The sequence below is a fragment of the Schistocerca americana genome, chromosome 1 (assembly GCF_021461395.2).
Source record: "Schistocerca americana isolate TAMUIC-IGC-003095 chromosome 1, iqSchAmer2.1, whole genome shotgun sequence".
NCBI lineage: Eukaryota > Metazoa > Arthropoda > Insecta > Orthoptera > Acrididae > Schistocerca > Schistocerca americana.
The window spans coordinates 1,125,228,213-1,125,244,876 of NC_060119.1; the positions used below are offsets into that span (position 1 = coordinate 1,125,228,213).

A 16,664-nucleotide genomic window follows, 5' to 3' on the forward strand; every position below is an offset into this window, starting at 1 on the left:
TGAATGAGAACAGAAGTGAGAAAGTAAGAGGATACTCATATCATTTCAACCTCAAATGCAACTTGTGAAATGAAATATATTCTTTTTGCCTATGACAGAAAATATTTACTGTAAAGAAAGTAGACCAGAGAGCAGAGGACTGGCTTATTCAAGACTGAGAACTGTGATGTTCTCTGAATGTAACAAGCTCTTTCAAGTTTAATAGAAATAAATTCTTTAAATAGTTTCTTCTCTCATGAAATTGTGATAATACACATAGAATGGAAGCTTTATTTTAAAGCTTGACGTTTCTCCTATCTTTTTTATTCTTTCTTGGTGCCCATTCAGCCATTTTCTTGGCCTGTCTTAATTACAAAAACTGATACATTGGTTTTACTGTTATTATTATTATTATTATTATTATTAGTAGTAGTAGTAGTAGTAGTAGTTGTAGTACTAGTAGTAGTAGCAAATATAATGACAATCTCCTTGATCTGATAACAATAATAACAGCTCTACTGTAAATATAGCCTGTCTCAATGAGCAGGAAACATTAGATTCAATGACATATACATAATTTATCAGAAAAACTTTAATCATCTACACACATTCATCCATGACGATGCATTGAAAGATGCAATACACCTAAATCTGAATTACATACCAAAATAATGCCCATACAGTGCAGCAATTGGAATTTAATCTTTTTTATTTAAAAACAGATGTTTAAATTGTTACTTTAGGTTTGTTAAGCAAAGTCATGTGCCTTTTGAACTTTCATTCTTACAGTCACAAAACGAATGGTTATATTGCTGCATGAAGTTGTACATTACCAGTATGTTGTATGATAACTTGATATGAAAAAAAATAAGAACATTCAAGATGATTGATAATGGTATGTCCTTATCTTGATTGTGGATTTCCACTATTTCTCTAAATTATTTCAGAGGAAGTGGTTCTGCCAACATCATTATCACATACTTTGTTTTCAGGACAATGATTCTGTCTATAAAGAGTAAGCCACTTATTATCTATGCTTCATGAATTGATACTTTTAAGTACATTGCAAAACCCCACTCACTATTTCTGTTTATTAGTATTTGTTTTGTTTTAAATTCTTTCTGAAGACAGAAAATACGCGTGTGAATTATTTCGAGCAACGTTAGTTCCCTTAATATGTGCAGTAGTAATAAAAAGAGAATAGAAATTATTTCAATACTACCAGTAAGTTGGGTATAAACAAGTGGATTCAGTGGTGGATATTCTAAACAAAAAATTTAGGACAATGGACAAAAAGTGCTTTTATTTGAATGATGACATATAGTTTCATGGAAAAAACACATTCATAATATTTCCATACATATGTAATAAAAGAAGTCTGAGCCAAAATTCTTTGTGAAGATATAAGAAATTACAAAAATTTGAGATGTTTCGCAAAAAATTTCAAATATTAGTTGTACTGTGATGTTTATTAGGAAAATAAATTGTCCTTCAATAGAAATGGAATGAAAAATAATATATTAACAAATACAAAGATTAATAATTTTTGTTAAAAAGATGTTACCTATAATTATGGGGATATAAGATTACACATGCTTTATTTCCAATTTTTAAAAGTGAAAATAGTAATAATACTATCTACACATAAATGTAAGACTAATTTACATTTCACAGAATACCAGAAATCCCCTGAACGTGATGGTAAATTGTTATAGCAATAGATGTACTGATAACAAATTGAAAGACAAAGCTTTAAGAAATACAATGAAAATATATACTCATCACCATTAAAGATTCTCTTGATAAAATATAAACAAATATTTAAAATATATAAGGGTATAACATTACATTTCTGTTTAACAATAAGGAAATAATTTTTACAGTGATTCAGCTGTCTGTCAATAAAACAGGAAGATTTTTATATTAGAATAACTGTATAAAACCGTGATTCTTTATGGAGAACAAGGTTAAGCTGGACAAAGACGAGAAAAAACCAGCAGTGACACTCAAAAGAAGTTTCTAGAATTTCACTTAAGCTGCTTAGAGACCTCTCAGAAAACTTAATTCTGTGTAGGGCGCTGAACCCTGTGCCTTTCGAATGTTAATCTAATGCCATAACCTCTGCATTATTTTATTTTATTACAACAAATGACATATTTGTAATTAATATGAGAAAGATATGATTTAAGTATGAAACTCAGTTACCTTCTACTTGTGTCCCTGTCATTTAAAGAATCTGCTTTTCAAAGTTTCATATCTAATCAGAAGACATTTCAATTTAAAGTTTACTGACTTGATTGCTAATGCTCTAAAATATTGTAAAATTAAAGACTAAAACATAATCCCTTCACTGCTGACAAGCCAAGATTTGGTGTATTTCAGATAGTAACAAAATCATGTTACAGGTAGTGGGGGGGATTACCAGTGGGAAACATCAAATCATAGAATGATGTACTGATTTTCATACATGAAACACCACCAAGAGATAGAGAGAGACATGATAATATCTATGTTATAACTTACATTAAGCATGTAGAGATTTGTTAGTCTGTTTTTGCTGGACATTCACAGAATATCAGAATACTGCTCTGGAATAAATGTAGGTGTTGTTAACTGATATATTCTCTCATACTAATTCTAGCACATTTCCCAGCAATAGTATATAATAAGCCAAGAATATCAGCAAATATTTTATTACATACAGTAGATCCATGCTACATTTGTTAAATGAAACAAATATTGTACATATTATTATCCATGAAGACTTGAGAAAGGAAAAATATGTTTCAAACAAAACCAAGATACCTAGACTGTATAACCAAATCTCATAATAAAGTGGTGGTCTTCCCCAGCCTTCAATTCGACGACAATTTGGTGATTTCTTATTTCTGTAATAAGAGCACTATCCATGAGGAATCTGATGGTCTCCTAATGTTCCATTTTATTATTAATATTATGGGCGCTCAGCAAGCAATCGAAAATATCTTTGACTCGCCCAATTTCGGGTGAAAAATGTGGAATTTCTTGTGGAACATCGTGGAACAATACCGCTTCAGCCTCTATATAACTTCATGAAGTTCTGATAGGTGGTAGCGCTATATGTAGCCTTCAAAATGGCGTCAGTATCGGAGGTCCATTCCAAGGCAGAAAGCTGTCGTTGTGTTTCTGTTGGCGGGAAACTAGAGCATCGCAGATATTCATAGGCGCCTGCAGAATGTCTATGGAGACCCAGCAGTGAACAAAAGCACCTGATTCGTTGAGCTAGGCGTCTGCGTCACCGCAACATGGTCACAAAAACATGTCCGATGTCACACGTGCTGGCCTACCATACACAGCTGTGGCTACTGCAATGTTGGAACGTGTGGACACTCTCATTCGAGGTGTTCGACAGATTACAATCGAAAATGCTGCTTAACTGGACGTCTCTTTTTGGTGGTGCTGACACACTCGCCTACCAGTTGGACTACTCAGTTACAGCGTGGACCCGCACCTTCCAAATTCCATCTATGTGGCCCAGTGGAGGATTCACTCCATGGGAGGCAGTACTTAGGCGATGGGGAGGTTATTGATGCTGGCTCTGACGTCCAGTTGAGTAGTACCATGTGGGCATGCAAGCCCTCCAAGTAGGGTCACGTAAAGTCGTCACATTGAACTGCGATTATATAGAAAAGTAAGTTTTGCAGCCAAAAGAGTGGGGAATAATATGGTGTATCTGAATCATGAACGAAACCAACCTGCTTTCAGAGAAAAAAGTTTAGCATTACTTACTGAACGCCCCTGGTAATGTTTACCTTTAATATCTCAGTGTATGTATTTGTATAAAGTGGGAATGCAACCGTTTTTAAATTGTAACTACAGGCAAGTTAATGGTATATTATTATGTCTTCTAAATGATTCAAGGTATGTTAATTAAACTGTGATGAGCAACGGGGCAATCTGTTCCACTGCAGGAACATTGAGTAGAGGAAGACTGCAACCGCTGGACAAGACTGGGCAGTCAAAGCTTCCGGGGCTGCAGTGGATGCGTTGTCGTCGGCGCGCGGCAGTGACAAGGAAAGCGTCACTGCCGGTGGCCTGGTGAGTGCAGTGGATTCATCTAGCGGAAGTAGACACGGCGCGTCAAGGTTGAGGTGAAGCAGGGCTGAAGCAGCCTGCCATGCAACAGATGCTCCCAGTCGGTGCGTAAGCGTACTTGCTGAGCCACGGTGCGGTTCACGTCTGTGAGCAACGACACCAGGTCTTTGCCTCTCCTATGGGCTACGAGTTCGTCGTGCAGAGTCTGCACAAACCGCGAGGCATTTTGTGTTTCACCGGCGGCTGTGACACCTGAAACATACGAGTAATTAAAAGAATCACAAAATTTCTGTGCTCTGATGCTACAATAAGACGTTGTAGGAACGCTGTAGGAACAGCCTGTCAATGGTCAACGCAACAGTACTGGTGCTTGTGGAAATAATTACTGTTAAATTTCCATGAACGAATGTCTTGAGCTGAGTCATAGTACCAGCTGGCCCAAGTGAATTTAGGTATGTATAAGACATTAAGATGGTGTAGACATAGAGGTCGGCATGGATAAGAGAAACGAGGTCCGATTCCTCAGGCCAGCATCCGTAAGACACTTTACCCACATCCACGTCTGGGGTAATCAGAAGTTTTCAGGCCACTTTAACCCATTCTGAAGTCTGGAACTCTGGCGCTATGACTGCCCCTCGCCTGAATTTTTTTCTCCTGGAGATGTAGTGCGCAGTTTGCATTTCGTAGACCAATCATGTAGTGACCGATCGTGATCACATTTCAACACAAAGTAGCGTATCATGTACTTGACACACTTCGCAAGTTACAAACTGTCGTCGTAATTACTGAAACTACTGAAATTTCCTACGAAAAATTTCCAAATCATTGGAGAATCAAAAGAAGTGGTGTTGCAAGTTTTGACACCTCGTATTCTACAGTGCTACTATAAATGACCCATTCGTTTTCAAAGCTCTTTTCCCGAAGTATTACGTGTACAAATATGACGGATGCATTCATGCAACCGCAAACTCGCCAAGTTTGCAGTTTTAAATCCATTAATATTCTATGAGTGGCCCTCTGTTCACACGAGACGTCATCCAAGCAATATCAAGTTCATTGCATACCTTGTGTAGGAACAGCCTGTCAATGGTCAACGCAACAGTACTGGTGCTTTCTCTGAGATGCTTCAGCGTTCTTGGCAGTGGGAATAAGTAAACACGGTCCTTAATGGAACCCCAAAATAAAAAGTCACAAGGCATTAGGTCAGAAGACCAAGGGGGCCAAGGGAATGGAGACCCATCATCTTCACCATTACGCCCAATGCAGTCATGCGGAAGTTCGTTGTTTGTGTAGTGACGTACATGGGTACTCGAATGAGGTGACCCACCTTGTTTGAAGAAGAAATTCTCGGAATCAGCAGTTAGTTGTGGAAACAACAACAGTCGCATCATATCGAGGTAAGGGTGTGACGCTACAACGCAGTCCTTGCTATGAATTTTTTCGTTTACTTAACACATGAAACTGTTTGTATACGATGTATTGTCTAGTGTAAATATGTATTGTAAATACTATGTTTAACTTATGTAATATTTAACAGTGGCAAGTCAGGGCATATTTAGTTAACGTTGAAGTCAGATTGTTTTGTCGCGCCGCTTGACGCGGGACCGCGCCAGCGGGCAGTAGTAGCAGTGACGCCGTGCTCGGAGTAAGACGTACAGTCGAGTGCTGCTAGTCCTAGCTGTGTTACATCTAACGGCTAGTGTGTCGATCTAAGTACGACGGGAAAGTAAAGGTCGGCATATCTGGAAGCATGGCCGGGCAAGTTATTATGGATTAACGGGCATAGTGCTGAAGAAACGAGGACTTAAATGTTAAGCGCACTGTGGGCCCAAGTCGTAACAGTAAAAGCCCGATGCCGCATTGTGTCGCTGCCGTGGACTTCCGTCGATCCACCGACAACGAGGGAAGTAAGATCTACGTAATTTTCGTAGGATAAATTGTAGAGGGCTTTCCAGTGACTGCTTTTCTCTGAAGTTGAACAGTTAATAACAAGCACTTTATAATCGAAGTGTTGCAGTTACATTCCACCTGACTATAACACCAAGTCGGTTCCTTCCAATCCTTACCTTATTGAACGGAATGTGTCACGCCATTATCAAGAGAAAATATGTTAATTATCAAATTATTTGCATAGACGGTGAAGAGTAAATTTCAGAATGGTTATCGTAGTTAATTGTTGCACTTAATAAGCTTACGCCAACCGTAGTAACATAATAATAGACTGAAGTAATAAATTTGATTATTAAGATTTATTTCAATGCATATTCATCTGAAGTTACTTCAAGGATATTTCATAAAACTATAAAGCTTATTCCACATGACAATCCCCCAATTAATGAATTATTATCAGTCAAAACATAGTTAATCAATTATTGGCAATATATTTCATTATCAGTAGATTAAACTGAGCAAAGTACCTAATTTTAAAGACAGAATGACAGTCCATTATTCAAAATCTCGATGGATAATTATCTGTGTTGTCAGCATTGCACTTAGCTGACAAATTATGAACAAAATAAGTGTAGTTAGATTGTTATGACATTGTTTTATATGACTGCTGAGCCTGGCACAGCACTTCCGTAAAAGTTCCCGTTCCACCTGCTGCGCTACAAACAGGTAAACTTTATTTTTGACACAATTATTCACGTACTTAACAATACTGTCGCTCATCAGTTGAGCTGGCGACCGATTTCTTAATTACTTTTACAACTTAATCACTTCTTTCGGCAAAATTTCCACTGGCAAAAACTTATTTCCAAATTATTTCCATTATTTCATTTGCCGATCGTTGTTGTTGTTGTTGTTGTTGTTGTTGTTGTTGTGGTCTTCAGTCCTGAGACTGGTTTGATGCAGCTCTCCATGCTACTCTATCCTGTGCAAGGTTCTTCATCTCCCAGTACCTACTGCAACCTACACCCTTCTGAATCTGCTTAGTGTATTCATCTCTTGGCCTCCCTCTACGATTTTTACCCTCCACGCTGCCCTCCAATACTAAATTGGTGATCCCTTGATGCCTCAGAACATGTCCTACCAACCGATCCCTTCTTCTGGTCAAGTTGTGCCACAAACTTCTGTTCTACCCAATCCTATTTAATACTTCCTCATTAGTCATGTGATCTACCCATCTAATTTTCAGCATTCTTCTGTAGCACCACATTTCGAAAGCTTCTATTCTCTTCTTGTCCAAACTATTTATCGTCCATGTTTCACTTCCATACATGGCTACACTCCATACAAATACTTTCAGAAAAGACTTCCTGACACTTAAATCTATACTCGATGTTAACAAATATCTCTTCTTCAGAAACGCTTTCCTTGCCATAGCCAGTCTACATTTTATATCCTCTCTACTTCGACCATCATCAGTTATTTTTCTCCCCAAATAGCAAAACTCCTTTACTACTTTAAGTGTCTCATTTCCTAATCTAATTCCCTCAGCATCACCCGACTTCATTCGACTACATTCCATTATCCTCGTTTTGCTTTTGTTGATGTTCATCTTATATACTCCTCTCAAGACACTGTCCATTCCATTCAACTGCACTTCCAAGTCCTTTGCTGTCTCTGACAGAATTACAATGTCATCGGCGAACCTCAAAGTTTTTATTTCTTCTCCAGGGATTTTAATACCTACTCCGAATTTTTCTTTTGTTTCCTTTACTGCTTGCTCAATATACAGATTGAATAACTTCGGGGAGAGGCTACAACCCTGTCTTACTCCCTTCCCAACCACTGCTTCCCTTTCATGCCCCTCGACTCTTATAACTGCCATCTGGTTTCTGTACAAATTGTAAATTGCCTTTCGCTCCCTGTATTTTACCCCTGCCACCTTCAGAATTTGAAAGAGAGTATTCCAGTCAACATTGTCAAAAGCTTTCTCTAAGTCTACAAATGCTAGAAACGTAGGTTTGCCTTTCCTTAATCTTTCTTCTAAGATAAGTCGTAAGGTCAGTATTGCCTCACGTGTTCCAGTATTTCTACGAAATCCAAACTGATCTTCCCCGAGGTCGGCTTCTACTAGTTTTTCCATTCGTCTGTAAAGAATTCGTGTTACTATTTTGCAGCTGTGGCTTATTAAACTGATAGTTCTGTAATTTTCACATCTGTCAACACCTGCTTTCTTTGGGATTGGAATTATTATATTCTTCTTGAAGTCTGAGGGTATTTCGCCTGTTTCATACATCTTGCTCACCAGATGGTAGAGTTTTGTCAGGGCTGCCTCTCCCAAGGCCGTCAGTAGTTCCAATGGAATGTTGTCTACTCCCAGGGCCTTGTTTCGACTCAGGTCTTTCAGTGCTCTGTCAAACTCTTCACGCAGTATCGTATCTCCCATTTCATCTTCATCTACATCCTCTTCCATTTCCATAATATTGTCCTCAAGTACATCCCCCTTGTATAGACCCTCTATATACTCCTTCCACCTTTCTGCTTTCCCTTCTTTGCTTAGAACTGGGTTTCCATCTGAGCTCTTGATGTTCATACAAGTGGTTCTCTTGTCTCCAACGGTCTCTTTAATTTTCCTGTAGGCAGTATCTATCTGACCCCTAGTGAGATAAGCCTCTACATCCTTACATTTGTCCTCTATCCATCCCTGCTTAGCCATTTTGCACTTCCTGTCGATCTCATTTTTGAGACGTTTGTATTCCTTTTTGCCTTCTTCATTTATTGCATATTTATATTTTCTCCTTTCATCAATTATATTCAATATTTCTTCTGTTACCCAAGGATTTCTACTAGCCCTCATCTTTTTACCCACTTGATCCTCTGCCGCCCTCACTACTTCATCCCTCAAAGCTACTCATTCTTCTTCTACTGTATTTCTTTCCCCCATTCCTGTCAATTGTTCCCTTATGCTCTCCCTGAAACTCTGTACAACCTCTGGTTCTTTCAGTTTATCCAGGTCCCATCTCTTAAATTCCCACCTTTTTGCAGTTTCTTCAGTTTTAATCTACATTTAATAACCAATAGATTGTGGTCAGAGTCCACATCTGCCCCTGGAAATGTCTTACAATTTAAAACCTGGTTCCTAAATCTCTGTCTTACCACTATATAATCTATCTGATACCGATCGTTATTGAATGAAATTACTCATTCAATATCGATCAAGTTATAACGTCTCCTGTTTCCCCCGGAATAATCATTATTTACTTCGGATTCGGATGCCTTATCCCGACGCGGGTCAAAATTCATAATTCATGGTCATTGTCAACTTGTATTTTCGCAAATCGCGGGAAGCAGAGGGGTGTTATAAGGGATACCCATCACAGTCTTCTCACAGAAGAAAAATATCCCACACAGGTTCGTCTGCGTCGTTTCACAGAAAACATTGATATTCGGCGAATCTCTCTCATGGGCCACAATGTCATGCTGATTTTCAGTGCCCCATATTCCCACATTGTGGCGATTAAACTTCCAGATAAATGGAAGGCTGCTTTGTCACTGAATGTCAGCTCGGAAGCAAAATGTTCATCCAAAACGGAGTCTTGCACAGTGCTGCAAAATTGAAGGCACCGGCAATTGTCGGCCCGTACGGTTTGAAATATAACCACTGTCTTAAACTCTTTCACACAGTGTGCTGTTGGATTCCAAGTTGGTGGCTTGCGCGGGACGTTGATTTTTTTTTGGACTGCGTACAAAACTTTCCCTCGCCTACTTCACAGTTCCATCTAGCACACTTGGTAGACCGCTACTTTTCTGTTTACAGAAAGAACCTGTGCCCCTAAATTGTCAATACCAAGACACAATTCTCTGTTTACATGGTGGTTCTTTCCCACAATTCCTCCTGAATGTACGATTCACTTTTGTAGCAGATAAACATCTCGCATATTCCAACAAACTACAGTTTTGGTTTTCCTTCGTAGCTATTTTGTCAAGACGCTAGAGTGGGCACCACAATACAAACCCAGTGAATTTAAGTTCTGTTCATGGATCAGTCATGCTGTACATATAATGCTTTGGAAAATATAGAAATCTGAAAACTAATGACTCTTTTATGGACCGCTCATGAGAATTAGGGTAACACGTGTATCAACGCCCGGGCTTATTGCATAGCTGAAAACCTTGGCTCTCAATGTATGCGACAACTTAAGTCATTCGCTATCTATCGGTAGTTTTATGCATTACAATATCAGGTGACTCCTCAGAAGAAAGTGAGTGACTGTGTCGCATTGTTCTGTAGTGCGATACACAGATAAGAGTTGTCATTTGCGGTCATTGTATTCAACCAAGCACATGCAAAGCAACATCTTAATGCAGTACAAGTTACAAGGGCAATTTATTTAATCCAAGAAAGAATAGGGCCTTTCCGTCGTGTTGCCGCACATGCCAATGTCTCGCAATCTGTTCTCCATAGGTTGTGGACACGCTACAGGTAGACAGGTCAGTAAACAAGGCTAGTTGGACAAGGTCGCCGATGCATTACTGTCCCACGTTAGGATCAACATTTGGCCATCTGTACGTTGCGGCGTTATACGGTAACCCCAAGAGCACTGCAGTACGATCTCAGGAGGGCCACTGGAGCCGCTGTGCCCGACACATTTATTTAATTATTCCATTCCATTTTTGCCTGTTACTTTAAAATGGCTAAGCAGGGATGACTAGAGGACAAATGAAAGGATGTAGAGGCTTATCTCACTAGGGGTAAGGAAAATTAAAAACACCTTTGGAGAAAAGAGAAGCACTTGTATGAACATCAAGAGCTCAGATGGAAACCCAGTTGTAAGCAAAGAAGGGAAAGCATAAAGGTGGAAGGAGTATATAGAGGGTCTATACAAGGGCGATGTACTTGAGGACAATATTATGGAAATGGAAGAGGATGTAGATGAAGATGAAATGGGAGATATGATACTGTGTGAAGAGTTTGACAGAGCACTGAAAGACCTGAGTTGAAACAAGGCCCTGGGAGTAGACAACATTCCCTTAGAACTACTGACGGCCTTGGGAGAGCCAGTCCTGACAAAACTCTACCATCTGGTGAACAAGATGTATGAAACAGGCGAAATACCCTCAGACTTCAAGAAGAATATAATAATTCCAATCCCAAAGAAAGCAGGTGCTGACAGATGTGAAAATTACCAAACTATCAGTTTAATAAGTCACAGCTGCAAAATACTAACTGCGAATTCTTTACAGACGAATGGAAAAAACTGGTAGAAGCAGACCTCGGGGAAGACCAGCTTGGATTCAGTAGAAATACTGGAACACGTGAGGCAATACTGACCCTACGACTTACCTTAGAAGCTAGACTGAGGAAAGGCAAACCTACGTTTCTAGCATTTGTAGACTTATAGAAAGCTTTTGACAACGTTGACTGGAATACTCTCTTTCAAATTCTGAAGGTGGCATGGGTAAAATACAGGGAGCGAAAGGCTATTTACAATTTGTACAGAAACCAGATGAAAGTTATAAGAGTCGATGGGCATGAAAGGGAAGCAGTGGTTGGGAAGGGAGTGAGACAGGGTTGTAGCCTGTCCCCGATGTTATTGAATATGTATATTGAGCAAGCAGTAAAGGAAACAAAAGAAAAATTCGGAGTAGGTATTAAAGTCCATGGAGAAGAGATAAAAACGTTGAGATTCGCCGATGACATTGTAATTCTGTCAGAGACAGCAAAGGACTTGGAAGAGCAGTTGAACGGAATGAAAAGTGTCTTGAAAGGAGGATACAAGATGAACATCAACAAAAGCAAAACGAGGATAATGGAATGTAGTCGAATGAAGTCGGGTGATGCTGAGGGAATTAGATTAGGAAATCAGACATTTAGAGTAGTAAAGGAGTTTTGCTATTTGGGGAGCAAAATAACTGATGATGGTCGAAGTAGAGGGGATATAAAATGTAGACTGGCTATGGCAAGGAAATCGTTTCTGAAGAAGAGAAATTTGTTAACATCGAGTATAGATTGAAGTGTCAGGAAGTCGTTTCAGAAAGTATTTGTATGGAGTGTAGCCATGTATGGAAGTGAAACATGGACGATAAATAGTTTGGACAAGAAGAGAATAGATGCTTTTAAAATGTGGTGCTACAGAAGAATGCTGAAGATGAGATGGGTAGATCATATAACTAATGAGAAGGTATTGAATAGGATTGGGGAGAAGAGAAATTTGTGGCTCAACTTGACTAGAAGAAGGGATCGGTTGGTAGGACATGTTCTGAGGCATCAAGGGATCACCAATTTAGTACTGGAGGGCAGCGTGGAGGGTAAAAATCGTAGAGGGACACAAAGGGATGAATACACTAAACAGATACCGAAGGATGTAGGCTGCAGTTAGTACTGGCAGATGAAGAAGCTTGCACAGGATAGACTAGCATGGAGAGCTGCATGAAACCAGTCTCTGGACTGAAGACAACAACACCACCTTTAATTTAAACACAGGCTATATTGATTCTTACAGAAGTTATGCAGCGTACATTAATACTTACCCTGTATAATACTACCTCCCATCACCACAATTATTTCTGCTATGGAAATAATAATAAATTAATTTAACAAGACCTATTTTAACTATGAACTAAAACTATACGTACTGCCAAATCTGTCTACTACTGTTACGTTAACTACGGTTTTTGTCTGTCACATTCCACAAAGCATTCCATCGCTCCCCAGTCCGTAGGCATGCCCAACCGCTTCCTTGGTGCTTGGAGGGGGCTCCGGTCGTATCTGCCTCTGCGTCATTTCTTCACTCCCTGGTTGCAGAGAATGATTCCACTGGTCCAAGAGGGCATCGCTATTTCGTTATTGCCGGTTACGAGCGTAGAAGCACACCGGCCAACGTCACCCCGGTTCTGGTTTCTTAGGTGACGAGATACGGCCCACGGATGTGTTTCTCTCTGGTGTTGTTACGATGGTGTCGCATACGACGTTGGCAGTCCTTCTGACGCAGCTGTTGACCCCAGATGCCTTCGCTGCGTTGCTTCTCGAACTTCAGTTGCAACCTCTAGTGGTGCACTAGACGGGGGCTGGTTGATGAGGTAACGCGCTACCCAAGCCTTTCTTGCAATAGCGTCAGGGATGTTGGCCAATATATACCATTCTGCTTCGCAACACAGTACCTCCTTGACATCGAGTCTTCTGTTCCGGTTTCTCCCGTTGGGATTGTTGCCGCCGATCAATATCAGCTACATCGGACATCCCCAGACAGTACATTTCGGTGAATATTCTTCACCACAGGCACAATCCGATGTTTTTCTTGTACTAATTCGATGCCAGTATACAGCAAAGGGCCCATGAACAGTCTAAGTGCGTAAGGCCCCTTGAGAGATTCAGGTGCTTTACTCTCAGTAAGGGTGATGCTGAGGGAATTAGATTAGGAAATGAGACACTTAAAGTAGTAAAGGAGTTTTGCTATTTGGGGAGCAAAATAACTGATGATGGTCGAAGTAGAGGGGATATAAAATGTAGACTGGCAATGGCAAGGAAAGCGTTTCTTAAGAAGAAAAATTTGTTAACATCGAGTACAGATTGAAGTGTCAGGAAGTCGTTTCTGAAAGTATTTGTATGGAGTGTAACCATGTATGGAAGTGAAACATGGACGATAAATAGTTTGGACAAGAAGAGAATAGAAGTTTTGGAAATGTGGTGCTACAGAAGAATGCTGAAGATCAGATGGGTAGATCACAATACTAATGAGGAGGTATTGAATAGAATTGGGGAGAAGAGGAGTTTGTGGCACAACTTGACAAGAAGAAGGGACCGGTTGGTAGTACATGTTCTGAGGCATCAAGGGATCACAAATTTAGCATTGGAGGGCAGCGTGGAGGGTAAAAATCGTAGAGGGAGACCAAGTGATGAATACACTAAGCAGATTCAGAAGGATGTAGGTTGCAGTAAGTACTGGGAGATGAAGAAGCTTGCACAGGATAGAGTAGCATGGAGAGCTGCATCAAAGCAGTCTCAGGACTGAAAACAACAACAACAACATACTCTCAGTCTCTGTTTTATAGTTGGTAAAAAACTATAGATGTTCCTCGCTCTTTGGGCATCATCCCATCGTTTCTGCCATAGGTGGAAGATCGGATTTTGAATTTTCTCCTAGCCTGTGGCCCGTATCTCTATTAAATTCAGCTCTTCGTGATATTCTTCTTTCTTCAATCAATAAATCGCGCTTTTTTTCGTGTCTGGAGATCGAGTGGACAGACTCTAAGTATTACTTGCAACGCCACAATTGACACAGTACCAAAAGCTGCTGTCAGCCGAAGAAATATTTTACATTGCACCCTGAAAACTGCCCGTGCTGGTGTTATGAGCACAAGTTCGTGGGCACAATCACCGGGCAGTATCCCACGATTTCATTTAAGACAGCTTATAATCGTAACTGGCACGCCTAATACTTTGATTTATCCTGTTCGTGCCATCGGCCTTGCCGCAGTGGTAACACCAGTTCCCCTCAGATCACCGAAGTTGAGGGCTCTTGGGCTTGGCTAGCACTTGGATGGGTGACCATACGGTTTGCCGAGCGCTGTTGGCAAGCGGGCTGCACTCAGCCCTTGTGAGGCAAACTGAGGAGCTACTTGACTGAGAAGTAGCGACTCCGGTCACGTAAACTGACATACGGCAGGGAGAGCGGTGTGCTGACCACATGCCACCCCATAGCGGCCGCTAGGCGCCGTTGGGCCTTCCAAGGCCTGTTTGGATGGAGGTGGAGAGAGAGAGAGAGAGAGAGAGAGAGAGAGAGAGAGAGAGAGAGAGAGAGAGAGAGAGAGAGAGAGATCCTGTTCTTCGTGGTTCCATTGCTCATTTTTATAATGTGTGGCATCACAATTTTGTCGTTCGTCTAAGAAGACGCCTTATTATCTGGTCACGGACTTTCTCTTTATAGACCTGTCGCTTCATTTCATGACCGGTTCTCTTTGAAGATTTCCTCCTAACAGCAGGTATTTGGTCTTTCCAGGCGCTACAGACAGTTTGGCTCCTTGTCACTGATGTTATTACTGAACAACTTTGTTACATTCAACTTCCAGGTTGCTTCCGTAGCTTCCCTTCATAGGGATCATCAGGTCGTCAGCGTATGCTGCTACTCCTACGACCTCTTCATTATCCTGTAGCTTTCCCAACACCAGGTCGACTGCTAAATCCCAGGAAACAGGACCGCTTGTGGATCCCTGTGGACAGCCTTTTGAAATTTCCTTTGTTAAAGTTTCTTCTGGGGACGACGGTGTTGGTTCTTGGTTTCCGCAGTAGTTCTTAAAGCAGATGTATAGCGATCGTTGGCAGTCCAAGATCCTCCAACGGTGAAAAAGTGATCGAACGCCCAGGAGATCTTCAGCGTTATGGCTACGACATTTTTATGTGGAGCGTTTCTTACAAGTCTTATCGCCTCATTTACAGCGTCTTCTGTTGACTTTCCGCTTCTGGAATGATATTGTTGCAGCATCATAAGAACTTTCCCTAAGCTATCGAGAAAGCAAATTGATCTGTAGACTTCGGAGATCCTTGACTCCACCCATTTTCGACGATATCACTTTTACTTTCTTCCATATATTTATATTCTTCCCCGCAGTAAACAATTGTTGTGTAGTGGGCATAAATATAAAGTAATTTTGCAAATGAAGGGCTAGTAGAACTTCAACAGGGATGTGGTCAGGGCCAGGTGATTTCTTTTCAGTTTCAATATTTCTTTTCACACCTTCTCTTTCGAAAATGCTCAAACTCTCCAATCTCCACAGAATGTTTCCCTACTTCTGTTCCGCGGCGCACTGTGTACATCAGATTCGTTCTCTGCAGTATCGTCTGTAACTTTGTCCATCAGTAATTGTGCGGATTGCCGCCAGTTTTCCGTCATGCTAGTTTTAGAATTGATAACATTGCTGGAGATTTTATCTTTTGGCAGCAAATTTTATACCGATTACCCCATGGACCAAACCTAAGTTCTCTGCCATTAATCGGTTCCAGCTCACATTTCATGCAGTCTTTAAGTAGTTGCTTAAGGTCTCTGTATTTCCCCAGTCTCTGAGTTATTTCTTCCGCAGTGCGGCCCTTCTCCTAGAATCTTCTTGCCCTTCTGACTTCTAAATCTTTGGACACCCTCATTCCATGGTACTCGTGAACTCCAACCCGTTTGTTTATGGCAGTCTGTAACGAGCAGGTTACGAGACCCTACGACTCAGACGTCCTTTCGAGTACCCAGCTTGGCACGACACCATCTCACAGCACGGCTTCAGTCATGTCGTTCTCATGTCGACTGGCTGCTTTGTCACTGGTGAAACGTGTTGTTCACAGACGAGTCCAGATTTCCTCTGACGCAAGGTGGAGGCCGTTTTCGTGTGTGGAGACGCCACAGTGAGTGGTACCTGCCCAGTGCTGCCCAGGACATCGACAGATTCGATCAAGGCTCTGTAATCATATGATGAGACAACAGCGGAATGGATCTTGTCGTTGTCCATGATCGCCTTACCGCCAGGCAGTACATCGAAAAGAACCTTTTAGACCACTGGTGGTTGCTGCATACCGTAGTGCTCTTAAACTCTTTCTCGTGCATTATAATGCAAGCGTCCAGGTGGCGGTCGTCACCTGGGATTTCCTGCAGAGACTAGGCATTGAAGTCATGCCATGGCCTGCGGGGAGTCCCAACCTAAACTCCATTCAGCACGTGTGGGACATGCTTGACAGTCGTGAT

The 16,664-nt window shown here is 40.9% G+C and overlaps 1 protein-coding gene across 1 annotated transcript in view; it reads right to left on the bottom strand.

Moving 5' to 3' along the window:
* Positions 1–556: 556 nt before the first annotated feature.
* The window catches only part of LOC124596990 (caspase-1-like), a 115,767-nt gene continuing 99,659 nt past the window's right edge, over positions 557–16,664 (bottom strand). The window contains exon 6 of the mRNA XM_047135909.1: positions 557–4,305. Coding sequence (XP_046991865.1) covers positions 4,076–4,305 — 230 coding nt within the window. The 3' untranslated portion in view covers positions 557–4,075. The remainder of the gene's footprint in view (positions 4,306–16,664) is intronic.